The sequence below is a fragment of the Ovis canadensis genome, chromosome 13 (genome assembly GCF_042477335.2).
Source record: "Ovis canadensis isolate MfBH-ARS-UI-01 breed Bighorn chromosome 13, ARS-UI_OviCan_v2, whole genome shotgun sequence".
In the NCBI taxonomy this organism is placed as follows: domain Eukaryota; kingdom Metazoa; phylum Chordata; class Mammalia; order Artiodactyla; family Bovidae; genus Ovis; species Ovis canadensis.
The window spans coordinates 89,269,505-89,296,554 of NC_091257.1; the positions used below are offsets into that span (position 1 = coordinate 89,269,505).

The 27,050-nt window shown below is 43.3% G+C and overlaps 1 protein-coding gene across 1 annotated transcript; it reads left to right on the forward strand.

Annotated features, from left to right (window-relative positions):
- Window positions 1-10,388: 10,388 nt before the first annotated feature.
- On the forward strand, window positions 10,389-26,384 carry LOC138416831 (trophoblast Kunitz domain protein 1). Its single transcript, XM_069546328.1, has 13 exons — window positions 10,389-10,545; window positions 11,208-11,334; window positions 15,113-15,196; window positions 16,537-16,608; window positions 17,806-17,904; window positions 18,401-18,484; window positions 19,546-19,617; window positions 20,821-20,919; window positions 21,392-21,475; window positions 22,555-22,626; window positions 23,817-23,915; window positions 25,157-25,352; window positions 25,797-26,384. Coding segments are annotated over exons 2-13 (1,056 nt in total). The 5' UTR covers window positions 10,389-10,545; window positions 11,208-11,240; the 3' UTR covers window positions 25,798-26,384.
- Window positions 26,385-27,050: the final 666 nt, after the last annotated feature.

Consider the following 27,050-nt stretch of genomic DNA (forward strand, 5'->3'; position numbering starts at 1 on the left):
TTGGGAAAGGAGTACATCAAGGCTGTATATTGTTGCCCTGCTTATTTAAATTCTATGCAGAGTACATGATGTAAAATGCTAGGCTGGATGAAGCACAGGCTGGAATCAAGATTTCCAGGAGAATTATCAATAACTTCAGATATGCAGATGACGTCACCCTTATGGCAGAAAGTGAAGCACTGAAGAGCCTTTTGATGAAAGTGAAAGAGGAGAGTGATAAAGTTGGCTCACACTCAACATTCAGAAAACTAAGATCATGGCATCCAGTCCCATCATTCATGGCAAATAGATGGGGAAACAATGGAAGAAGTGACAGATTCTATTTTGGGGGGTTCCAAGATCACTGCAAATGGTGAAATTAAAAGCCATGAAATTAAAAGATGCTTGCTTCTTGGAAAAAAATCTATGACTAATGTAGACAGCATATTAAAAGGTAGAGACATTACTTTGCCAACAAAAGTCCATCTAGTGATAGCTACAGTTTTTCCAGTAGTCATGTATGGATGTGATAGTTGGACTATAAAAAAAACTGAGCACTGAAGTATTGATGCTTTGAACTGTAGTGTTGGAGGAGACTCTTTAGAGTCCCTTGGACTGCAAGGGGATCAAACCAGTCAATCCAAAAGGAAATCAGTTCTAATATTCATTGGAAGGACTGATGAAGAAGCTGAAACTCCAAATTTGGCCACTTGATGTGATGAACCTTAGAAAAGACCCTTATGCTGGAAAGATTGAAGGCAGGTAGAGAGGGAGGTGACAGAAGATAAGATGGTTGGATGGTATCACTAACTCAATGGATGCGAGTTGGTGATGGACAGGGAAGCCTGGCACATGGCAGTCCATAGGTCTGCAAAGAGATAGACATGACTGAGCAACTGAACTGAACTAGGTGGTCTTCCAGGTCTTCACAGAACTGATTAACTTCAGCTCCTTCAGCATCGATGGAAGGGGCATAGACTGGAATTACTGTGACATTAAATGGCTTTCCTTGGAAACAAACTGAGAACAGGCTGTCATTTTTGAGGTTGCACCCAATTACTGCATTTCAGACTCTTTTGTTAATTATGAGGGCAACTCCATTTTTTTCTATGGAATTCTTGCTTATACTAGTAGATAAATTGGTCTTCTGAATTAATTATGCCCCTTCCCATCCATTTTCATTCACTGATTCCTAAGATGTCAAAGTTTATTCTTATCGTCTCCTGCTTGACCATGTCCAATTTACCTTGCATCATGGACCTAACATTCTAGGTTCCTATGCAGTACTGTTCTTCGCAGCATCAGAATTTACTTTCATCAACAGACACATCCAAAACTGAGTGTCATTTCTGCTTTGGCCCAACAACTTCATTCTTTCTGGGACTATTAGTAGTTCTCCTCTGCTCCTTCCCAGTAGTATATTGGACACCTTCTGGCCTGGGGGACTCATCTTTCAGTGTCATAGGCTTTTGTCCTTTTATATAGTTCATGAGGTTCCATGGCAAATATACTGGGGTGGTATGCCATTTCCTTCTCCAGTGGATCACGTTTTCTCAGAACTCTCCACTATGACCCGTCCATCTTAGGTGGCCCTCCACGGCATGGCTCGTAGATTCTTTGAGTTACAAAAGCCCCTTTGCCACAACAAGGCAGTGATCCAAGAAGAGCAGCCATACTCTACGTTATTTAATGTTTAATAATTATTATTTTGTAACTGTGTAATGAAAATGATTTGATATTAATGAAAAAAGTTTGGCTTCCGTAGCTCACTGTGTTTTGTGATCTTAGGCAAGTCATTTCATCTCCCTGCGACACAGATTCTTTTTTTTAGTAAAAAGAGGAAGATGTATCTGCGTTAAGAAATGCCCAGATTTGGGTACTTTGAGAGCCATGGTGACTTTGTTGCTAATGTATTTGAACACCTCAGACTAAAACAAAATTTCTAGAAGCACAGAATTATGTTTTCCTCTGTTCCTGACTGTTCTTTAAACGTGCTGTCAACTGTAATAAAGAGAGTAGGAAATAAAATTGACTGTAGCAGTGTCATCTTCTAGAATTTCACCCTCAGGAAACTGCCTCAGTGATAGAGTGGGGTCATCATCCCAATTCCAATCAGGTCTCCTTCTTTCTCAGAGGTAAGCAAAAGCCCTCTTGGTTCAGTGATTGATCTCACCCACGTCCAGCTCTTTTCCCACTCCTTCTTGTATTTATTTGACTTTATTTATTTGTCAATTATCATAATTACTCATTATTATTATTTCAAAGGACTTTGATTTTGCAGGGAGAAGAATATGTATCTAAGGCCTCTAATGATTTAGAACAGCCCCAGGATATGAGCAACATGCTATCACATTACAAGTGAAGAAGAGGGTAATTTCCAGCCTCAGGTCACATTGTTAGGAAAAGGAAGAACGGAGACTTAAACTGAGTTCCTCTGTTCCAAAAAACACTAATGTTGAGTTCCAAGCTGTAGTGGGTGTATATGGGTGGTAGGTAGTCTTCCAAGATCCCTGAGATCCACACTAGTCCCTGAGGTTCACTGTGGCAGATAGGTCTCCTGTTGGTGAAACCAGGTGAGGGGTAGTGGGTGGTCATGCTCTGGAGATGTGTTTATGTGTTTACTTCCCTTCTGCCCACTCCATTTACTTTATTTCTACCCAGAATATCAGTGTTTGTGCCACAGATGGTGCTGCTCTTCCCCAGCTCATAATCCCTTTGAACCAGTGCCAGAAAAGAGCTTGTGTGTTCCAGTAGAGAAGCTGCCACAATGGTTGCAGGAAGCTTACCTGTGTCACACCTGTCTTCTGAAGTAGGTGGAGCTAATGTGAGAGGGAGAGCACTTACAGGTATATATGAAGCCTCCTCATGAGGATGTAAAGGAGGACCTGGGCTAACACACTGCTGGTCACCTAGCAGTCTTTGATCAGATCTCATCCACTCATGGACCATCCATCATATGCCATGCAGTGCTCTAGGTGCTGGAATGCCCCTTGAGTGACCATACTGGACAAAATTCCACATGGAGAATCACATTCTGTTTTCTCACAAGACCACAGACAGAGTTAAGTTTAGAATCATACTTCCTGGGCATCCTCGCCAAAGCAGACAGAAGCAGGACAGAGGAACATGGCAGTCTACAGTCCATGGGATCTCAAAGAGTCAGATCAGACTGAGTTACTGAGCAGACACACACATATAGGCAGAAGCAGGACAATGGAAGGTGATGAGATTACACATTGCACACAGCTGTCCCCAAATCCTCCATTTCCACACTCCCTTTTTCCCGTTTATTCTTACCCATCAGCTGGGGTGTAAACATATCTGTCAGCACGCTTCTCTCCATAAATGCCATTCTTAAAGGCCAAAAACATGAGCACACTCTGACTTTCTGCAGCCCTTCTCGTCCTCCTGGGGACCCTTCTGGCCGGCATTCTGGGGGGTGAAAAAAGCAACTGGGTCTGAGGTATGTCCCAGCTCACGTGTCCTCTACAGACTGGAGGGAAAGGAGGGGAGTGCATGGAAGGGGCAGGAAAAGGAGTGTGGTGGATGCTACCAGCCCTCTGAGGATTTCTTCTGGGAAGTGAGCAGTTGAACTCCAAGGACGTTTCTTGACTCTCAGAAGTATCATTATGTGTTCTGCTTAAAAAAAAAAAAAATCCCACCTCATTTTTACAAAATCATGAATTTCATCTCTGAGACTGTCTATTCCTGGTTTCTTCCTTTTCCCTAAACTCCACTTTGGAATAGTAAAAAGATCCAGTTTGATCCTTATTCTGGTTCATGCCCGAGGATGCTGGAAACTCTTGGAATTTATTGTCTTACTTTAAGCATTGAAATCTCTGAAGGAAAAAAACTTAGATAGTATCTGTGTACGGCAGGACTCCAGAAATGCCATCAGATATTTAGAGGGCTAGAATTATCAGTGCCCCTGGGGAGAAGAGAATAAATTCTGAATTCCGCCAATAATGGCCAAAGATTCAATCAAACTGAACACACCAAACCATCAATTAAAACCCAAGAACACTGGATTCAGAAAGCTTCAGAGGGTTGATAACATCAAAGGTTTGTAAGGGAGGAGTGTCTGGAGATGGTGTAGATGCTTGGCAATTCCTACTCCCTCTTTGCCTTATGCTTTTCCTCTCTCTGGCTATCTCAGAGTTTTATAGTTTATAATAACTGGGACCATAAGTAAAGGGTCCCCAGTTCTGTGAGTGGTTCTGAATATTTGGAACTTGGTTAAGGACTCTCTGAATTGACAGCCAATTGGTCACACATGTAAGTGATCCTAGGACTTGTGATCAAAACTTGAAGGGTGGGCTGTGTTCACGGATGGACCCTCACCCTATAGGGTCTGGATCACCTCTGCAGATTTAGTATCAGAAATGAACAGACTCCTGGATGTCCAGTGGGTGTTGGAGGAACTGATTGCTGTTGGCAAAGACCCCACATATTTGGTGTCAGGGACAACACACAGACTTACACTTTTCTTCCATTTCTATCTGGGGTGAGGCTCAGGGACAGTTGACATATTATGTTGAACAGAGCACTCAGAACCCCTCAGTAGTTTTCTGCATTTTCAGAATTCTTAGCAGAATCAGGGGCTTGATAAAATGGGTTGTGACAGACTGTGTCTTGTCCTCATCCTACCACCTACATGCTGTGTCTCCGGGGATATTTCCACCTACAGCTTTTTCATGAGAGCAGGGTCACCATGTTTCTAGAGATTTTTGAAAGGATTACTAGTCATGAGGACAAAGAATTTACACCTTTGTGGCCAGTGGTTTCCATTTTCCCCCAAAGCATTTTCATCTGAAAGACTTGTCGACCTACCTACGTTTACTTCTCCATGACATGTGCAAAAAAACAAATGTGTCACAAAACGATCATTTCTTTGTGATGAAATTAATCAGAGAGTTGAGTGTCAGTGGAGAGTCATCAGTTCAGAGGCAACTGTAGGCAGAGCAAGAAACGAAGTACTTTGTTGAGTTTGCTCTTGGGGCCAAGACTGTTTTCCCAGGCTGGTATGATCTTAGTAAAGACTCAATGCCCTTCCTTTTGCTCACATATCAGACTATATTTTATTTTTATACAATGATATTGGTGACAGTTGCATTCATAATTATATAGATAGGCCTCATCATCATAGAAACTAATAGGAATATTACTCTATTGACTCTCTACAATGATGATGTACTTGGCATGAGTATGAAATATAAGAGTTCTTTACTTGAGGATTATTTATCAAAATGGATTTTTCTGATTTGAGAGCATAGTTTTTTATTTAAATAAGGAAACAGCTATAAACAAAATACAGTAAAATAATATACACATTAAGGAGGGAAACACACAATGAAGACTTGGGAATATCCTATGCCAGCTACGATGGGTGCTGTGAAGAAGGAGTTTTGGGGATTAGGAGTGTGGCAAGGGTCAGGGAAATACTCTGTGATAAGGAAGCTTTGGACAGAGCTGTGCAAAAAAGTGCCTGAGTGTTAGAGCTGCAACCAGGAACAGAGTGGCTGAGGCTGAGAGGGTTGAGGGGCAGGGGAGTGGACGGGATGAGACAGAGGGTGCCCGGGGACAAGTCATGAAGAGGCTTGTAGAATTTTAAGAATCAGAATTTAACTCTTAGAAAGCTAGGGGTTCACTGAGGGAATGGTCATGGGAGCCAGGGGATAGGATTCGCTTTGAAACAGGACCATTGTGGCTGTAGTGTAAAGAGTGGCCGCTAGGGGGCGATGGGCAGAGACAGAGGCCCCTGGGCAGGCTGCTGTATTTTCCAGGGGAGCCATGATGAAGTGTGTATCCATATTGTTGCCTGGATTGATCTCACTTCATTAGAATAACATAAATAACTTGCTCTATTGAGGCTTCTTTGGTAGCTTCATCACAAATCAGGATTCATTAAATCTTTAGGCATTTGTGATGTATTTACTCTTAAAACTCTCAACTCTCTGTGAGGTTTGGGGTCAGGGAAAAGCAGAAAGTGGGAACTAAAACCTGTATCTATCACTGACTCATGTTGATGATTCACAGAGAATAACAAAATTCTGAGAAGCAATTTCCTACAAATAAAAAAATGTATAAATTTAAAAAAGCAAAGTACTCAACCACCAAATCAGGTGTTGATTACCCAGGCAACAAACCTCCATTCTAAGGTTAGATTGAGGTTTTGCTAGTGACCTCCCTCACATCATGAAAGACTCCCTTGGTTCTGTCGTCTCTTAGGAAAGCCAATCGTTTTAAAGCTCGTTTCCAAGAATGGTTAAAAGACCAATTAATACTTCTTATATAAGTCAAAGTATCAATATACCATCAATATTCCTTAATTCCAGTGTCCATTATGTGAACACAGTGGGGGATTTTCTTCCAAGTCTTCCTCCATTAAATCATAATGCCTTCACACTTTCTTTTTTTATGCTGGAAGCTTTCAGCTACATACATGTACAGATATTAGTATTATAAACTCATGGACCAATGTCCAGCTCCAGTCATGAACATATGGAGAATATTCTTAATATGTATCTTTTACTCCTGGTCTATTAGCAGCTAATCAGTTGCAACATTCCAATTCATGTAAAAACATCAGTAGTGATATGTAATTATTTATAATATTACCCTGTCGATCTGAAGCCTAAAAACATGAATAGTAATGTCCTACAAAGCAGGATATGAAACAGCCTTTCACATGCACCCCTACCAGTCTTTATTGCAAACAAACTGGTATTTTCTGTATTGATCGTTTAGACCCACCTGTGATGACCATCTTCCTATTTCACTGAGATCCTCCCATCCCTATAGCCCTGTGGCCTGACGTGTGTCTGGAGCCTCCATACACAGGTCCCTGCAAGGCCAAACTAATTATACACAGCTACAATGCCAAGTCCAGCTTCTGGGATATTTTTGTATATGGTAGCTAAAATGATAAGAATAAAGATTACAATGGGGACCAGGCTGTGTTAAGAGCGGGTGCTATCCTATCCTGGGTAAGATAGCAGGCATAGAATGGGGAGAGGGAAAGGGCTGGGAAAAAGGTGGAGCTCATGAGGGTACACACTCCTCAAAATCGCCCACAGTGACTTTTTTCCTTGCTACCTCCCGGGAGAAGTGGCTTGCAGTGCCCTTAGAAACTATGTGCTGAGCATGTCCTCCAGGTGCCAACTTGGCAAAAGATCAGCCCTAGAAGCACCATCCTGATAATCTGAGTTTACACATTCTCCCTTCTTGCATGGGAAGAGTAAGTCTACCATGCCACAGAGCAGGTCTATTGTTCGACCCCTCCTTAGCTCGAACATTCACTTCCTTTTTGGTTCTCATTGTGGTGCTGAGAGCACTGTGGTTGCTCATCTCCAGGATGCCTTAGGTCCTGTCCAGGTACATAGTGTCCGGGTCTGGGGCTTCCGAGATTCAATCATCAAGTTCCTTTCCTTTTACAGAGGCCGTGAGAACTGGGCTCCCCTGAGCAGCTGAAGTCCAAGGAGGACCGAGTCAGGGCTGAGCTCTGGCTGTTTAATATTCAGCCTTTCCCTCTTGCTTCTCAACCCTACCTTCCTCAGCAGAAATCTGCCTCTATCCTCTCTCTCATATGACTACTTGCTTTGCTCCTGCCTCATCCAGTTGGCTCTAAGCCCCATGAGAGAAGGACTTCCCTTTATCTATAGAACTTTGCACAGTTCCAGGTACATAGGATAGTCCACAAATATTTAAGGATGGAAAGAGTGCAGGAGAAAAAACTCCTCTGAGGCAGTGAAAGTAGAGCCTGGGGTGTGAATTCTTGATTCTGCTGTAGTCATCTTCCTCACTGTATCCTCACCTCCATCCTCCACCCATCAGCACTTCAAGAGCCTTGGGAACGTGGCTGCCTGAATGCTGCCAGAGAGGCTGGACCACCTCTTATTCTCGTAAATATGATGTGAACTCATGAAGTTATGTCCAATACCTTTGATGCATCATCTGTGTAATATCAAATAGATATGCATGGGTTGTGTTCATTTGTTTGTGTATTGTTGAAATTGAAATATCTGAAAACACATGAAAAACAGGCAAGTATCTTCCTCCTGATTTTCATCTGTTTGTCTTCCAGAAAGTCGCTTTTCCATAGCTGAGGTTCAGTGTCTTCATCTCTAAAAAAGGACTAATGATACTTAATTGATAAGATTGTTAAAGAAGGGCAAGGTATCTTTTTGGCATCACTTACTGCGGGCCCACATCTCAGGTCACAATTTTAAATTCCCTCCAGGACAGGTGAGTAATGTAAATGGAAGTTCGGAGTGAGTGTGGAGGCAGGCAGACAATAAGGAATGGTGGTGATTATGGAAACTGAGAGAATGCTCCCTTCCTGAGAAGAGGGTTGCTCTTCTTAGCTTAGTTCATGGTTTTCAAAGTGTGGTCCTTTGAGCAGCACCCTCAGCACCTTGGGAACCTTGTTGGTGCAGCTACGCAGGTCCCAACCTGACCTACTGAATTGAAACTCTGAGGATGAGGATCTCAAATCTGTGTTTGACCAAATGACTAAGGAATTCTGATGCTCACTCACATTTGAGACCCATGGTCCTTGCTAAATACCAGGACTGTGATGCCAGTTTGTTTACTTGTCTTACATTGATAGAAATTTTTTAAATGAGATGTCCCACTGTGAAATCTTATAAATTCCTAAAATTGTAAAATGAACTCTGCAGTTAGTGATTAATATATTTTAGCCAGATGTGCATCCTGTGATTACACTCCCTTTTAATCTTCAACATAATCTGGAAAAAGATACTATAGGGTTCCAAAAGTCAGGTGCTCGTTTATCATGTAGCAGAAAGTAATCAGCCATTACTCGGATATGAACATACCTTTCCGACGGCACAGCATCTCAAGTATCTAAACATCTTCTGTCTGCCCCAGGTGCATTCCGTCCATTTGAACATGTGACCTTTGATACCAAGGAATCGAAGGTTCTCATTATTCACATGGAGATACTGAGGAACAGAAGCAGAGTATGACCTGGGGTCCCAGAGGGTTGGGGTCGCTTGTCTTCATCCAGCACACAGCGACTGTTTGTTCCTGCTCTTCAATTTCTCTAAAGAGGCCTGCAGGGGCCAGGGCGGTTTCTAATTAGAGACCAGACATCCATGAACAGGGAGAGGGGCGCTGGAGTGAGAACTGGCCCTTCAGAAGGCTTGTGGACCTGGGACGCCTGTAATTAGGGCAAGAGTGAGGAGGATCAGGAGGGGAGGGTATTGGGAGAGAAAGACAGACTGATGAGAGATGAGAAGAGAGGAAAGAGGAGTTTCTTTTGGGGAGAGTCTCAGCTACTCCCTGGTCTCAGATGCAGAGACTGACTCAGAGAGAGGGGCAGGGCTGGAGCACCTCCTGAATATGAATCCTTGTTTTACCATCAACGGGTTGTGTGTCTTTAGCAAGTGGCTTTACCTCTGAGCCTCTGCTTTCTGCTTGACACAAAGGGCGAGAATCCCAGATGTTGTAGGATTGACATGAGGCTAAATGAAATCACGCACGTGAAATGTCTCAGAAGGGAGGAGACCCTCGACACACAGTGGCTTGTTTTGTGAGTAACACACTGCTGTTGCACATGTGTACTAAGCCAGCTTGGTGTTGAGAGTGCCCGCCATCCTCAGCAGTGCTCCATGTTTGTAACTACAAGTGATAAACAAGAGAGAGTGAAGGGCTGGTGGTGTGGCGTGTGTGCACTCTAATTTCCAGCTTGCAGTGCAGCAGAGTGCATGTGCACAGACTCGAAGTCAGATCATGGGGCCCAAATCCTCTCTACAAGCTATGATCTAGGCTAATTGCTTTATTTCTTTATATCTCAGTTCCCTCCTCAGTAACACGAGGATATGTCAACAGTTTCTCCCCTTTCTTTAAAGACTTTTTAGGATTATCATTACCATCTTTCTAAATTCCATATATATGTGTTAGTGTACTGTATTGGTGTTTCTCTTTCTGGCTTACTTCACTCTGTATAATCGGCTCCAGTTTCATCCACCTCATTAGAACTGATTCAAATGTATTCTTTTTAATGGCTGAGTAATACTCCATTGTGTATATGTACCACAGCTTTCTTATCCATTCATCTGCTGATGGACACCTAGGTTGCTTCCATGTCCTGGTACTGTAAAGCAAAGTAAAGTAAAAATAAAAATTAAAAAAAAAAGATTTTTTTAGGATTAGATGAACTACATATTTCACCTGTCTAGGATAATGCCTGTTATAATAAAGAATTGAAGTTTTGCCTGGAGAAGTTACTCATTACTGTTTTTATTACTACTACAAAGGACTTTGCCTTCTAGGGAGGAGGAACATCTGCCTGTTGCATCCGTTGCTTCCATGGCAACCACATGGGTACATAGCACGTGTCTCATGTGACTCCTGAAGACATGGGGTTCTGAGAGGTTAAAATCCTCAGGCAAAAATGTAGGACAATGCAGAGCTGGTACCCAAATTGAGGTCCTATGGCCCCATCGACAGAGAGGGAGAAAGCAGGAGGAAGTGGGTGGCTACAGTGTTCTGAGGTCTCCTGATGTCCACTCAGGGAGACCGCTCTCCTGTTGGTGAAACCAGGTGAGGGGTGACTGCTGGACATGCTGTGGAGACAGATTCCGCTCCCTGTTTCCCCTCAGCCACCCTCCATTACTAATTTTTTGATGCATAAAGAGGGTTATTGCCCAGGACAACATCACCTTCACCAGCTAAGCCTCTTCCTGGACCAAGGTCTGGACAAGTGCAAGTGTCCATCCACCAGAGAAGCTGCGGCAACGGCTGCAGGAAGGTGAACTGTGTCACAGTTGCCATCTGAGGTAGGGGAGGGGGGTCAGGACACTGAGGTCCAGGTGAGACGACACCTGCAGGAGGCTGGAATGGAGGACCTGGTTACCACACCGCTGGTTACTGGTCTGCCCTCGGATCTGCCCTCATCCACCTACTTATTCATCACATGCCAGGCACTGCTCTAGGGGCTGGGATGCTCCCTGAATGTCCATATAGGACACACTCCATCTCTCTGATCACAATCTGTGTTTACATGAGACCCACAGCTATCATCAAGTGAGAAGTGCTCTTACTGGGCATTTGAGCCCTGCAGACAGAAGCAGGAGGCATGGTTAGGTAGGGAGATTATGCAATAAACAGAACCGACCCAACTCCTCCCCTTGCCCACTCCCCTCCTCATCACCAGATCCCGCCCCTCAGCCAGAATATTAAAAGGTCAGCCTGTCCGTCCTCAGCATCCTCAGGAGTCCTCCTGCAAGGCCACCAAGATGAGACGGCTCTGCCTCTCCACAGCCCTTCTCTTCCTCCTGGTTATCCTGGTGGACAGCACCCCGCTAAATATACACCATATCCAGGATGAAGGTAGGTCCAGCCTCACCTCTCCTCTACAGCTTCTGGGAAAATGACAGAAGTCCATGGAAGAGGGCAGGGCAGGTGTGGAGTGGGTATTGCCAAGCATTTCTAGATATCTCCTGTCATGTTGGTCAGGATTACTGTCTGTTTCTTTGGTTTTGGCAGCATTGGTCTTCCTCCCATGAAAGGATATTCTCTAGTTCTGTGGTCTGCTCTCTGGTTGTGGTGTGTGGGCTTCTTGTAGGAGTGGCTTCTCTGGTTGCAGAGCAAGGGCTCTAGGAATTTGGGCTCGTAAGTTTCAGTTTACCTTCTTAGTTGCCACCAGGCATGTGGAATCTTCCTGACCAGGGACAGAACCTATGTCCCCTGCCTTAGTATGTGAATTCTTATCTACTGGACCATCAGGGAGGACTTAAAGTGCAAAGATTTGACTCCACTGCTATGTTGACTATCATGAGGATATATATTACAATTTTATTATATTTTATTACACATGTGTGTGTATATATATATATATATACATATATATATATATATCTGTTCGTTCAGTACAGTTTCTCAGTCATGTCTGACTCTTCACAACCCCATGAACCACAGCATGCCAGGCCTCCCTGTCCATCATCAACTCCCGGAGTTTACCCAAACTCATGTCCATTGAATCAGTGATGCCATCCAACCATCTCACCCTCTGTCGTCCCCTTCTCCCCCTGCCTTCAATTTTCCCAACATCAGCATCTTTTCAAATGAATCAGCTCTTTACATCAGGTGGCCAAAATATTGGAGTTTCAGCTTCAACATCAGTCCTTCCAATGAACACCCAGGACTGATTTCCTTTACGGTTGGACCGGTTGGATCTCCTTGCAGTCCAAGGGACTCTCAAGAGTCTTCACCAACACCACCACCAGTTCAAAGGCATCAATTCTTCGAGACTCAGCTTTCTTTATAGTCCAACTCTCACATCCATACATGACTACTGGAAAAACCATAGCCTTGACTAGATGGACCTTTGTTGACAGAGTAATGTCTCTGTTTTTTGAATATGCTATCTAGGTTGGTCATAACTTTCCTTCCAAGGGGTAAGTGTCTTTTAATTTCATGGCTGCAATCAGCATCAGCAGTGAAACTGGAGCCCCCTAAAATAAAATCAGCCACTGTTTCCACTGTTTATTCATCTATTTGCCATGAAGTGATGGGACTGGAGACCATGACCTTTGTTTTCTGAATGTTGAGCTTTAAGCCAACTTTTTCACTCTCCTCTTTCACTTCCATCAAGAGGCTGTTTAATTCTGCTTCACTTTCTGCCATAAGGGTGATGGTGTCATCCCCATATCTGAGGTTATTGATATTTCTCCCGGCAATCTTGATTCCAGCTTGTGCTTCTTCCAGCCCAGCATTTCTCCTGATGTACTCTGCATATAAGTTAAGTAAGCAGGGTGACAATACTTGCATATAAGTTAAATAAGCAAGGTGACAAGCCTTGATGTACTCCTTTTCCTATTTGGAACCAGTCTGTTTTTCCATGTCCAGTTCTAACTGTTGCTTCCTGACCTGCATATAAGTTTCTTAAGAAGCAAGCCAGGTAGTCTGATATTCCCATCTCTTGTAGAATTTTCCACAGTTTATTGTGATCCACACATTCAAAGGATTTGGCCTTGTCAATAAATCAGAAATAGATGTTTTTCTGGAATTCTGTTGCTTTTTCAATGATCAAGCAAATGTTGGCATATTGATCTCTGGTTCCTCTGCCTTTTCTAAAACCAGCTTGAACGTCTGGAATTCCATGGCTGACGTATTGCTGAAGCCTGGCTTGGAGAATTTTGAGCATTACTTTACTAGTGTGTGAGATGAGCACAATTTTTCAGTAGTTTGAGCATTCTTTGGCATTGCATTTCTTTGGGATTGGAATGAGAACTGACCTTTTTCAGTCCTGTGGCCACTGCTGAGTATATATATAATTAAATATATATATTTATATATATTATAAATTATATTATATATAATATTATAAATTATAATATAAATTATATTAAATATTAAATTATATTAAATATATTAAATTATATTATATTTATATAATATTAAATATATATATTATATATATATAAAATAATTCTGCCAGATCAGAGTCCCCATTTCTGAGACTCTTTTCCTGTTCCCTGCTTTGTCCCTGAACCTCGATGAGGTATAGTAATAAAATAAGTAAAGTGAAAGGCACTCAGTCGTGTCCAACTCTTTGCGACCCCTTAAACTGCATAGTCCATGGAATTCTCCAGGCTAGAATCCTGGAATGTGATCCCTTTGCCTTCTTCAGGGGATCTTCCCAACATAGGGATCAAACCCAGGTCTCCCGCAAGGCAGGTGGTTTCTTCAACAGCTGAGCCACCAGGAAAGCCCTGCAGAGTAATAGAAAGCTTCAAATTTGTACCATCTCTTAGTTAATGGCCTAGGTCTCCTAAAACTGTTGGAGTTTCCTGCTGTTAGATGTTATGAGATGAGACGAGGCAACTCAAGGGAACCTCAAGATGTGGTTGGTGTCCAAGAAATCACAAGCATGCCTTTACTGTTTACAGTTTTCAACAACTGTCACTCCAGCACCTCTGAGGAGAAGGGAGGGAACTGAGAGTGAGATCAATCGCAGTGACTGATAATCCAACCAACATGCTTGCTTAGTGAACCCTAGGGAGAAATACATACAAACTGGGCTCAGAGAGCTTGTGGGTTGGTGAATACAGGAAGTTGAAGTGAGGGTGCTGTGCTCACTAGGACACAGAGGCTGGGTGCACCTCCCTCCTTCTTTGCTGGCACATCTCTTCTATTTTTCTGCCTTGAGTTCTATTTTGGGAATATAAGCAATGGTTTAGCCACTGGTTCTATTGAGTTGTTGAATTTGAAGATGGGGTCATGGACCTACAACCCCCTACTTTAGTTATTTGGTCACAAGCATGATTGACTTGGAACCTCAATGCTGGCATCTGAACCTGCAGAATCTGCAGTAGCTCCATCAATTCCCATCACATGTAAATGGATTTGTTGCACATCCTGTGGCTGTTTGGGGAATTGAATGCTGTTGGTAGAGACACCACATATTTGGTGTCGGGGAAAAACACAGAATCACTCTCCCCTGTGATTTGGGGCTCAGGTGATGCTCCAAAAAGGAGGAGTAATGAATGTTCACATTGCAGCCAGAAACTGTTCTCAGCTGTCTGTATTTTCAGAGTTCCTGTGAGAATCAGGGAGTGTATCAAGTGGGTTGTAATGTGCTAGTATCTTGTCCTGGCCCTGCCACCCACATGCCTAGGGCAGGTCATCCACAATTTTCTTCTCAAACAGAGGATATGTGTTACATGGGTTTTGAACCCATTACCATTCGTATGTATAAGGAGGTGAATCAAATTTCATGCTGAATTTTGTACATTTTCCACCAATATGTGTTAATCAGAAAAACCTGAAAAAATTTACTTTACTACTTACTTTGGGCAAGAAAGAATATTTGCATGTCAAATAATGAGTGTTCTTCTATCATGAAAACTAATCAGAAAGACCTGCAATGAATGTGCTGTAGGGAATGTAAGAAAGAGCCCTCTGTAGGCTGACCAATGGATCAAGGGTGAGACAATATTAGGAAAGTGTCCAGGCCCTTTCCCATGTCTTCTTTGACTATAGTCAATTATCCATATTTGATTTCTTCCTTGTCCACTGTTGACTACTATTTCATTTGCATATTTCATCCCTACTTGCTTCATGCCCCAGGCTTGCTGAAACTATTGGAATTTCCTGTCTTTCATAGGTCTGGAGACAAGCCATAGAAGGGGACCTGAGAAGCGTTCAGTAATAGATGTGGCTACAAGTATCATCGACGGTATCGATACAGGTGTGAACTTTCTGCTACTCTGGGGAAGGAAGAGAGCACTGAAGTGGAGATTAGGCCCCGTTGGATAATGATTCAATCAAAATGCCTGTTTAGTGAAACCTCAAGAAGAATCCATTAACATGGCCATTCAGGGAACATTTGGGGTGGTAGCACACGGCAGGTTGTGTGTTGTCTAGGGTGTAGAGTCTCTCCACACATATACGTCCACTTTGCTCCGCAAATCTCACTCATTTCCTGTGCCTAGATTTATCCTTTTTGACAACGTGATATCCTGATGTGAGTGGGGTTCCTGAGTATGGTCATCATATTTACTGAGTTATTGAACAAGGAGTGGGGCAATGGAAGTTCCCAGTTTTAGACACTTTGTTAAATCAGGAGTGACTCGGGAAAACATGGCTGGCATCTGAACTGAGGACAGTTCTGAGCCCTCATCTGGCGCAATCATACTAACTCCCTGGGTTGGCTGTCAGAAATACATTGCCCTGTTGGACACCCAGGGGGTGTTGGAGGAATTGGATGTTGTTTCTAGAGACACCACAGATGTGGTGTTAGGGAAATCCAGCCTCAGTCTCCCTGTGCTTTGGGAGCTCAGGTGAGTCCTGGGGACAGGGGAGTAATGAAGGTAGGACACTGCACCCAGAAGCTCTCAGCATTTATCCATATTTTCAGAGCTCCTGGCCGAATAGAACAGTATATCAAGTAGTTTTTGACAGGGAAGTGTCTTTTTCAGAACCTATCATCCCCATGCCATGTGTCCGAAGTCAAGTCATCTGTTGTCCTCATCTGAACAGTAGATCAGTGCTAAATGAGTTCTTTGAACCTTTACCAGCCACAAAAAGAAACTGCTCCTTCACATTTCACATCATGTTTGGTCATTTTCCTTTGGAATAGATTCATGAAAACATTCTCTACCTGCTTCCTTGGGCTCGTGGGACCAAGGCTGGTACAATATTAGCAAATTTTTCAGGCCTTTGCCTTTGTCCACTTTTTTAAAAAAAGTCTATGTCTGACGCAGGATGCAGCATGCTTGGGGCTGGTGCATGGGGATGACCCAGAAAGATGTTATGGGGAGGGAGGTGGGAGGGGGGGTTCATGTTTGGGAATGCATGTAAGAATTAAAGATTTTAAAATTTAAATAATAAAAAACTAAAAAAAATATATAAATTTATTTATTTTAATTGGAGGCTAGTTACTTTACAATATTGTATTGGTTTTGCCATACATCAACATGAACCCGCCATGGGTATATACGTTTGCCTATGAATTTATTTTCCATATTTGAAACTTGTCCTGGTTCATGGTCAAATATACCTGAAAACTTGAAATCTGTTCTTTCATAGGTACCAAGATTGTCAAAAAGGGAGCTGGTATACTAACAGGATTGGCTGAAACAATCACTAAAGCAATTAAAGGTTTGAACTTTCTGTACCTGTGGGGAGAGAGGAGGGCACTCACTGAGACTGAGATTAGCACCACCGGCTGAAAATTCAGTATTTATGCCTGTTGAGTGAAACCTCAGCACAAATCCATCAATATTGGCTGAGAGAGCTTAGGAAGGGGGAACAAATGGTCCTGAGGTGAGGGTTCTCTGCTCAGGAGGTCATGGATGCTCCACCTACTCCACTCCTCCCGTACCCTAAAAATTTCTCTTCCATTTCACTGTTTCTGAGTTTTCTCCTAGACATTAATTTGAAAACTTTGATTAAGAGTTTTCCTGAGTTTGGTCACCTGTTCCACTGAGTGTTTGAGCATGGAGGTGGAGTCATGGAATTTTCGAGTTTTAGTCACTAGGTCAGAAGCATGATAACTCGAGAACACATGGCTGGCCTCTGAAGTCAGGGCATTCTTGATACCTCAACCTTGGCATTAGCTCTGACTCCACAGGTATGGTATCAGAAGTCAGTGGACAGTGGGCGGCTGGTTGGGTGTTGGGAACTGGGTAGTTGGTGTAAAAACCATCTATTTAGTGCCAGGAAAAAAACCCAGACTCACCCTCTCCTGTGATTTGAGGGCTCAGGTGAGGCTTGGGGAGAGGTGACTAGTCAAAGTAAGACCCTGGACCTGGAAACTCTCCCCAGTTCTCTGTGTTGTTGAGTTCCTAGCCAATCAATAGTGCATCAAATGGGTTGTGACATGACAGTATATTGTCCTGACCAGGCCACCCACAGGCTTGTGTCCTGCAGCAAGTCATCTGCAGTTTCCTCATCTGAACAGCGGAAACATGTACACGAGTTCCTAGGACAGATGATGAGTTTATGAACCAAAAGTCTTTATTCACGTGTCACGAACAGATTTCTCCATTTTTCACCACAATGTTTTAATCTGAAAATAGTTGTCTACCTACCTGCTTTGGCCGAGTAAAAATATTTCTTTATGAAATAATGTTTATTCCTGTATTATTAACAGTAATCAAAAGATGTGGAGCCACGGAGGAGGGCAATTGGAGGGAAAGCAAGAAACGCAGCCCTTGTGGGGTAGCCTGTGGGAGGAAGGCTCCAGGCCCTTTCCCTTGTTGTCTTTTGGCTGTTATTATCTTATCCATGTTTGATCTTTTTCCTGTTTCATGGACCAGGCCTCATGAAACTCTTGAAATTTACTCTCTTTCATAGGTCAGGTGATGATTTCCAGAATACAATTTGATAACCATACACTAGAGGAATTGCCAACACTCAACATTGAATACTCAACACTCAGTGAGGAGAATAATGGTTTGTAATTTTTGTACCTCGGGGAAGAGGGAAGGGCACTGAGGTTCTGATCAATGACCAATGCTTCAATCAATAAGCCTATTTATTGACACCTCAACGGTGCACAAGTATTACATGGTGAATTTTGTGCATGTTTTGCCAAGGTGTGTTCATCTAAAATTTTTTCTTTAACTAGTTACTTTAGGCAGGAAAGAATATTAGGTGTCAAATAATGAGTATTCCTTTTTCATTAAAAATAATTAGAAATACCTGGGATGAATGTTCTGGAGGAAACGTAAGAAAGAGCCCTGTGTAGGATGACTCCTGATACCAAAGCTGAGACATTATTCAGAAAGTTTCCAGACCCTTTCCCATGTCCCCTTTTGACTATTATTTATTATCCATATTTGTTCCCTCCCTTGTTCACAGTAGACTACTATATAATTTGCATATTTGATCCTTACTTGGTTCATGTCCCAGGCTTCCTAAAACTGTTGGAATTTCCTGTCTCTCATAGGTGTGGAGACAAGCCACAGAAGGGGACTTGAGAAGCGTTCAGTAATAGATGTGGTTACAAGTATCATCAATGGTGTGGCTACAGGTATGAACTTTCTGCAACTCTGGGGAGAGGAGAGGGCACTGAGATTGAGAATGGGCACCACTGGGCTATGATTCAATCAAAAAGCCTGTTTGATGAAACCTCTATAAGAATCCATGAATGTGGGCATTCAGAGAGTGTTTGGGGTGGTAACACACGGCGGTGATGTGAGGGTCCTGTGGTCTCTAGGGCATGGAGCCTCCCCACATCTCCACTTCCACTTTGCCTTGCGCTACTCTCTCATCTCTCTCTCATCCTTCATGAAAACCTGACATTCTTATGTGAGTGGTCTTTCTGAGTATGGTCATCAGATTACTGAGTGATTGAACATGGAGTTGGGTAATAGAACTTCCCAGTTTTAGACACTTTGTCAAATCAGGAGTGACTCGGGATAACATGCCTGGCATCTGAACTGAGGACTGTTCTGATCTATACTAACTCCCTGGATTTGCTGTCAGAATTAAATGGCCTTGTTGGACACCCAGTGGTGTTTGGAGGAGTTGCATGTTGTTTCTAGAAACACCACAGATTTAGTCTCAGGGAAGCCCAGACTCAGTCTCCCAGTGCTCTGGGAGCTCAGGTGAATCCTGGGGACAGGGGAATAATGAAGGTAGGGCACTACACCCTGAAGCTCTCAGCATTTATCGATAGTTTCAGAGTTCCTGGCAGAAGAGGATAATATATCAAGTGGGTTTTGACAGGGAAGTATCTTTTTCGGACCCATCATCCCCATGCCATATGTCCTGAGTCAAGTCATCCATTGTCCTCATCTGAACAGTGGATCAGTGCTAAATGAGTTCTTTGAACACTTACCAGTCATAGAAAGATTCTGCTTATTCGCACTACATGGGCAAGTTTGGTTATTTTCCATCAGGATATATTCATGAAAAGATTTCTCTAGCTGCTTCCTTGAGCTCCTGGGACCAAGGCTGGTACATTATTAGCCAATTCTCGAGATCTTTTCCTTTGTCCACTCTTGCCTATGACTTTACTTTCCATATTTGAAACTTGTCCTGGTTCATGGCCCAATATTCCTGAAAATTTTGAAATCTGTTCTTTCATAGGTACCAAGATTGTTGAAAAGGGAGCTGGTATACTAACAGGATTGGCTGAAATAATCACTAAAGCAATTAGAGGTTTGAACTTTCTGCACCTATGGGGAGAGAGAAGGGCCCTGAGACTGAGATCAGTACCACTGGCTGATAATTCAATACTTATGCCTATTGAGTGAATCCTCAGCACAAATCCATAAATATTGGCTGAGACAGCTTAGGAAGGGGGAACAAATGGTCTTCAGATGAAGGTGCTGTGCTCAGGAGGGCATGGACACTCTGCCTAACTCCACTTCTCCCGTACCCTAATGATCTCCTGCATGTCATTGTTTCTGAGTTTTTTCTGTACATTAATTTGAGAACAGTGATTAAGAGTTTTCCTGAGATTAGTCGCTTGTTTGATTGAGTTTTTGACCATGGAGGTGGAGTCACAGAATTTTCGAGTTTCAGTCACTTGGTCAGAAGCATAACTCTAGAACACATGGCTGGCCTCCGAAGTCAGGGCATTCTTGATACCTCAACATGTGGTATTGGCCCTGGCTCCACTGATACGGTATCAGAAATCAGTGGACAGTGGGAGGCCTGCTGGGTGTTGGGAATTGGATGGTTGGGGGGAAAACCATGTATGTGGTGTCGGGAGAAAACCCAGACTCACCCTCTCCTGTGATTTGAGGGCTCAGGTGAGGCATACGGAGACATGAGTAGTGAAAGTAAGACCCTGGACCTGGAAAGTCTCTCTGTAGTGTCACGTTCCTAGCCAATCAATAGTGTATCAAATGGATTTGGATGTGACAGTCTTGTCCTGACCAGGCCACCCACAGGCTTGTGTCCTGCGGCAAGTCATCTGCAGTTTCCTCCTCTGAGCAAGGGAAACATGTACATGAGTCCTTGGAACATGATGATGAGTTATGAATAGAACGACTTTATTCACGAGTCACGACCAGATTTGTCGATTTTCCACCACAATGTGCTAATCTGAAAAAAATTCTCTACCAACTTGCTTTGGCCAAGTAAAAATATTTGTTTATCAAATAATGTTTATTCCTGTATTATTAAGAGCAATCAAAAGATGTAGAACCACAGAGAAGGGCAACTGAAGGGAAAGCAAGAAATAATCAAAGTGTCCAAACCCTTTCCATTGTTGTGTTTTGACTATTATGGGGTCACAAAGAGTCGGACACGACTGAGCGACTGAACTGAACTGAACTGATCTTATCCATGTTTGATTCTTTTCCTGTTTCATGGACCAGGCTGCCTGAAACTCTTGAATTTTACTCTCTTTCATAGGTCAGGTGATGATTTCGAGAATACAATTTGACAACCACACACTAGAGGAATTGCCAACACTCAGTATTGAATACTCAACACTCAGTGAGGAGAACAAAGGTTTGTAGTTTGTGCACCTCAGGGAAGAGGGAAGGGCACTGAGATTCTGATCAGTGATTCAATTGATAAGCCTATCTCTTGAAACTTCAACAGTGTATAAAAATATCATGGTAAATTTTGTGCTTGTTGCGCCTAGATATAGTAATTAAAAAAAATTCTTTGGGCAGGAAGGAGTATTTAGGTGTTAAATAATGAGTATTCCTCCTTCATGAAAATAATCAGAAAAACCTGGGACGAATGTTCTGGAGGGAATGTAATAAAGAGCCCTGTGTAAGTTGAATCCTGATACCAAAGCTGAGAGATTATTAGGAAAGTTTCCAGGCCCTTTCCCATGTCTCCTTTTGACTACTGTTTATTTTCCTTATTTGTTCCCTCCCTTGTCCACTGTTGACTATTTTGTTTGCATATTTAATCCTTACTTGGTTCATGTAACAGGCTTCTTGAATCTGTTGCAATTTCCTGTCTTTCATAGGTGTGGAGACAAGCCACAGAAGGGGACCTGTGAAGCGTTCAGTAATAGATGTGGTTACAAGTATCATCAACGGTGTGGCTACAGGTGTGAACTTTCTGCAACTCTGGGGAGAGGAGAGGGCACTAGATTGAGAACAGGCACCACTGGCCCATGATTCAAAGTGCCTGTTTAGTGAAATCTCAATAAGAATCTATTAATATGGGCATTCAGAGAGCATTTGGGTGGTAATGCACGATGTAATGTGAGGGTCCTGTGTGGTCTAGGACATGGAGGCTCCCCACGCCTCCGCTTCCACTTTGCCCTGCACTTGTCACTCATTTTGCTGTGTGTAGGTTTATCCTTTATGATAGCGTGACATCCATGTGGAGTGGTCATCCTCGGTATGGTCATCAGATTTACTGAGTTATTGAACATGGAGTGGGGTCATGGAACTTCCCAGTTTTAGACACTTGGTCAAATCAGGAGTGACTTGGAATAACATGACTGGCATCTGAAGTGAGAACAGTTCTGAGCCCTCAACTTGCACAATCTATACTAACTCCCTGGATTTGCTGTCAGAATTAAATGGCCCTGTGGGGCACCCAGGGGGTGTTTGGAGGAATTGCATGTTGTTTCTAGAGACACCACAGATTTGGTCTCAGGGAAGCCCAGACTCGCTGTCCCTGTGCTTTGGGAGCTCAGGTGAATCCTGGGGACAGGGGAGTAATGAAAGCAGGACACTGCACCCCGAAGCTCTCAGCATTTATCGATATTTTCAGAGTTCCTGACAGACGAGGATAGTATATCAAGTGGGTTTTGACAGGGAAGTATCTTGTTCAGACTGTATCACCCTCATGCTATGTGTCCTCAGGCAAGTCACCTATAGTCCTCATCTGAACAGTAAATAAGTGCTAAATGAGTTCTTTGAACATTTACCAGACATAAAAATAAACAGTTTATTTGCATTTCATGACCACATTTGGTCATTTTCCACCAGGAGAGATTTAAAAAGATTTCTCTAGCTGCTTCCTTGAACTCCTGGGACCAAGGCTGGTACATTATTAGCCAATTCTTGAGGCCTTTTCCTTTGTCCACATTTGCCTATGATTTTATTTTCAAATTTGAAATTTATCCTGGATCATGGTCCAATATTTCTGAATATTTTGAAATCTGTTCTTTCATAGGTACCAAGATTGTCGAAAAGGGAGCTGGTATACTAACAGGATTGGCTGAAATAATCACTAAAGCCATTAAAGGTTTGAACTTTCTGCACCTGTTGGGAGAGAGGAGGGCACTCACTGAGACTGAGATCAGCACCACCGGCTGACGATTCAATACTTATGCCTGTTGAGTGAACCCTCGGCACAAATCCATAAATGTTGGCTGAGAGAGCTTAAAAAGGGGGAACAAATGGTCCTGAGGTGAGGGTGCTCTGCTCAGGAGAGCGTGGACGCTCCGCCTAACTCCACTCCTCCCATGCCCTGAAGATCTCCCCAATTTCACTCTTTCTGAATTTACCCTGTACCTTAATGTGAAGATAGTGAGTAAGCGGTTTCCTGAGTTTGGTCGCTGGGTCGACTGAGTTTTTGAGCATGAAGTTGGGGTCATGGCAAGTTCAACTTTCAGTCACTTGGCAGAAGCATGATAACATGAGACCACATGACTAGCATCTGAAGTGAGAACAGTCTTGATAACTCAACTTGTGGCATTGGCACACACGCCACAGATATGGTATCAGAAGAAAATTGACAGTGGTCTGCCCCTTGACTGTTGGGACTCGGATGGTTGGTGGAAAAACCACATATTTGGTGTCAGGAAAAAACCCAGACTCACACTCCCATGTGATTTGAGGGCCCGTGTGAGGCTTGGGGAGAGGTGAGTAGAGAAAGTGAGACCCAGGACCTGGACACTATCACCAGTTTTCTGTATTTTTGAGTTCCTAGCCAATCAATAGTGTATCAGATGGGTTGTGGCATGACAGTATCTTGTCCTGACCAGGCCACACACATGCTTGTGTCCTGGGGAAAGTCATCTTCAGTTTCCTCATCTGAACAGGGGAAACATGTTACCTGAGTTCTTCGAATAGAGGATGAGTTATGAACAGAAAGACTCTATTCACGTGTCATGACCAGATATGTGTTACTCTGAAAGAAGTTCTCTGCCTAATTGCTCTGGCTGAGTAAAAATATTTCTTTATCAAATAATATTTACTCCTGTATTATTAAAAGAAATCAAAGACGTTGAACCATGGAAGAGGGCAATGGCAGGGGACCAAGCAACAGCACTTATGAAGGAGAATGTGGGATGAAAGCAGAGAAAACTACAAAAGTCTCCGGGCCCTTTCCCTTGTTGTCTTTTGACTGTTATTATCTTTTCCATGTTTGATCCTTTTCCTATTTCATGAAGCAGGCCTCCTGAAACTCTTGAAATTTACTCTGTTTCATAGGTCAGGTGATGATTTCCGGAATACAATTTGATAACCATACACTAGAGGAATACCAAACACTCAAGATTGAATACTCAACACTCAATGAGGAGAATAAAGGTTTGTAGTTTCTGTGCCTCAGGGAAGAAGGACAGGCACTGAGATTCAGATCAATGACCAAACACCAATGCTTCAATCAATAAGCCCGTTTCTTGAAACCTCAACAGTTCATAAATATTTGGGTTCAGAGAGATTTCTAGGTGGTGAATATGATTGTGAGGGTGCTGTGCTCACAAGGGAATGGAATCTCCACACACACACACACACACACACACACACATCCCTTTGCCCTACACATCTCCTCCATTTCACTCTTTGTGAATGTTTCATGTATATTCATCTAAGAACAGCAAGTAAGTATTTTCCTCAGTTTGGTCATAAGTAACTGTCAGTTATTGAAGATGGAGGTGAGGTCATGGACTTCCCCATTTTATCCATTTGGTCATAAGCCAAAGTAAGTGGGGGCCACGCATCTGGCACTAAATTGAGGACAGTCTTGAGTAATTAACGTGTGGGGTCTGCACAGACTGCATGGATTTCATATCAGGCAAATAAATGGGGGATGCCCACTGGGTGTTGGGGAATTGGTTGATGGTAGAGACATTGTGTTAGGAGAAACCCAGGCTTACTCTGGCCCGTGATTAGGAGCTATTGTTACCTTGGGTACACGGAGGTGATGAGCATAGGACACTGACTCGAGATATTCTACAAGAGAACTATATTTTCCAAATTCCTGGTAGAACCAGGTATTGTATCAGATGGGTTGTGACATCATAGCAATTTGTCCTGACTCTACCACCCACATGCTCTGTTCCTGGGAAAGTTATCTGCAGTTTCCTCATCTGAAGAGGGGAAATGAGTTACATGCATTCTTTGAACAGGTTACCAGTCATGAATACAAAGAATTTATGCCCTGCTGCCTTAGTGTCTATAGCACTGGAGAGTTTAGTTTCCTGACAGGGATTGAACATATGACTCCAGTACTGGAAGCCAGATTCTTAACCACTGGACGGCCTTGGATACCTTACAGATGTTTTAAGGCTATTTAGGCACTGTACCAAACCTCCTTAGAGGACTTCATGAGGAGATATACGTTTGTACCTGATTACTACATCATGTCACCCCTAGCAACATTCATGATTCTGTCCCAAAAAGGAGATTTTCAAATGGTCTTTTCAATCTGGCATTCCTCCACACCCTTAACATTCTCTATGGCAAACAAACTGGGGATTCTAATTTTTGTCCTTGTATGGAGCTTGATGACCATCCTCATAACTGAGCCATTGCTCCTCTCCTTCCAGCAGCTTCTAAGCCTGCCTTCTGCCTGGAGCCTAAAGTAACAGGTGGCTGCAATGCCACAATGACCAGGTACTTCTACAACGCCCAGACTGGCCTCTGTGAGCAGTTTGTGTACGGTGGCTGTGAAGGGAATGGAAACAACTTTGAAAAGTTAGAGGACTGCATGAAGACCTGCTCTCAAGAGGCAGGGTCCCTGTGGTAAGACAGGGGCAGGGCACAGGGGGACGGGAAGGGCTGGGGAAAGGGGTGGAGCTCAGGGGGCCACACACCATTCACCCTGCACAGGGTCTTCCTCCTCGCTGCTGCCAGGAGGAGAGGTTGCAGTGTCCTGTGAAAGCCACACTGAGCGAGTTCTCCAGGGAGGGGACAGCAGAAGGTCAACCCCTGATGCCTCTTTGTGATCATCTCAACCTGAATACATGCTCCTCTGTCTCAGTTGGGAACACTGACTCAGCCACCCTCCAGGGCCGGTCTGCAGTGCTTCTGTATATCCCACATAGGCTTGGAAAGTTCTCTTCCTCCTTGTTTGTTATTTGAAATGTGGTTCCATATTTTTCTGAAAATATTGGATCTATTAAGCTGATCATTGTCCAGGTCTGGGCCTACACTGATGGCACTCAACAAGTTCCTTTCTTTTTTCAGAGGACGTGCGAAGAGTGGATTCAGAAATTCTGAAGTCCGAGGAGGACCCTTGCAGGGCTGGGCTGTGGCTGCGTCTGAACCCCTTCAGTCTCCCGACAGTCCTTCTCTCCCCAACCATCCTTAGCAGAGCCTGCCTTTTCCTTTCCTCCATTGGTCAACATGTCTAATTCTGTCTCATCCAGCTGGTTCTCAGCACCATGAGAGCATGTTTTCCCTTTACTCTTAGCTCTTCACACAGGAACCGACACCAATGAGACAGTTCATAATTATTTGAGGAAGGAAGGAAGGAATGTAGGAGCACATTCCTCGTGACCAGAGTAACAGCAGAGCCTGCGGTGTAACACAGGACTTTTGTTTTCACCCCCATCCTCAAGGCATCTTCACCTTCATCCCCATTCCCTCCAGCACTATTCTCCTTGAGGGTGTCCAAGGTTGAATTTCCATCATCCAGTTCTCAACATCAGTAATGAAAGAAGAGTTTGGTTTAAATAAGCCCCTTTCCTACACAACGATGTTGCAATTTTCATTCCTGTAGCTTCAAACACTATGGTTCATATTTCAATAAATAAATATTCATAATTAAACTGACTGGACTGGAGTCTGTTGTTTATAATCACAAACATTAACAAATAGGGTCCATGGAAATGGTGGTCCTTCTAACTGTTTTGGAGACAGTGGGCACCTCCTGTTCCCCTTTCCAGAGACTGTGCCCTACTGGATATAGGAAAACCCATTGTACCATCATTGACTCCTTAATAGCAACACAAGCTACAGAGAATCCTGAAAGATACACACATCAACCTGACAGCTTTTCTTCGTTACTTGTAAATTCACTCAAACGGTGGGGGAAGGAAGTGTACAGGTTGCTAAGACATCAATGTTTATTCTTACCATCTCCTACTTGACCATGTGCAATTTACCTTGATTCATGAACCTAACATTCCAGGTTTTTATGCAGGACTATTCTGCAGCATCAGATTTTACTTTCATCACCAGACACATCCACAACTGAGCATCATTTCTGCTCATTCTTTCTGAGGCTATTAGTAGAAGGTGATGGCAGCCCACTCCAGTACTCTTGCCTGGAAAATCCCATGGACGGAGGAGCCTGGTGGGCTGCAGTCCATGGGGTCATTAGGAGTCGGACACGACTGAGCGACTTCATTTTCACTTCTCACTTTCATGCATTGGAGAAGGAAATGGCAACCCACTCCAGTGTTCTTGCCTGGAGAATCCCAGGAATAGGGGAGCCTG

Coding starts and splice junctions, on each gene's coding strand:
- LOC138416831 (XM_069546328.1), top strand. CDS start 11,241: ATGAGACGGCTCTGCCTCTCCACAGCCCTTCTCTTCCTCCTGGTTATC. Junction 22,627..23,816: donor AATCACTAAAGCCATTAAAG/GTTTGAACTTTC, acceptor TCTGTTTCATAG/GTCAGGTGATGATTTCCGGA. Junction 23,916..25,156: donor ACTCAATGAGGAGAATAAAG/GTTTGTAGTTTC, acceptor CTCTCCTTCCAG/CAGCTTCTAAGCCTGCCTTC.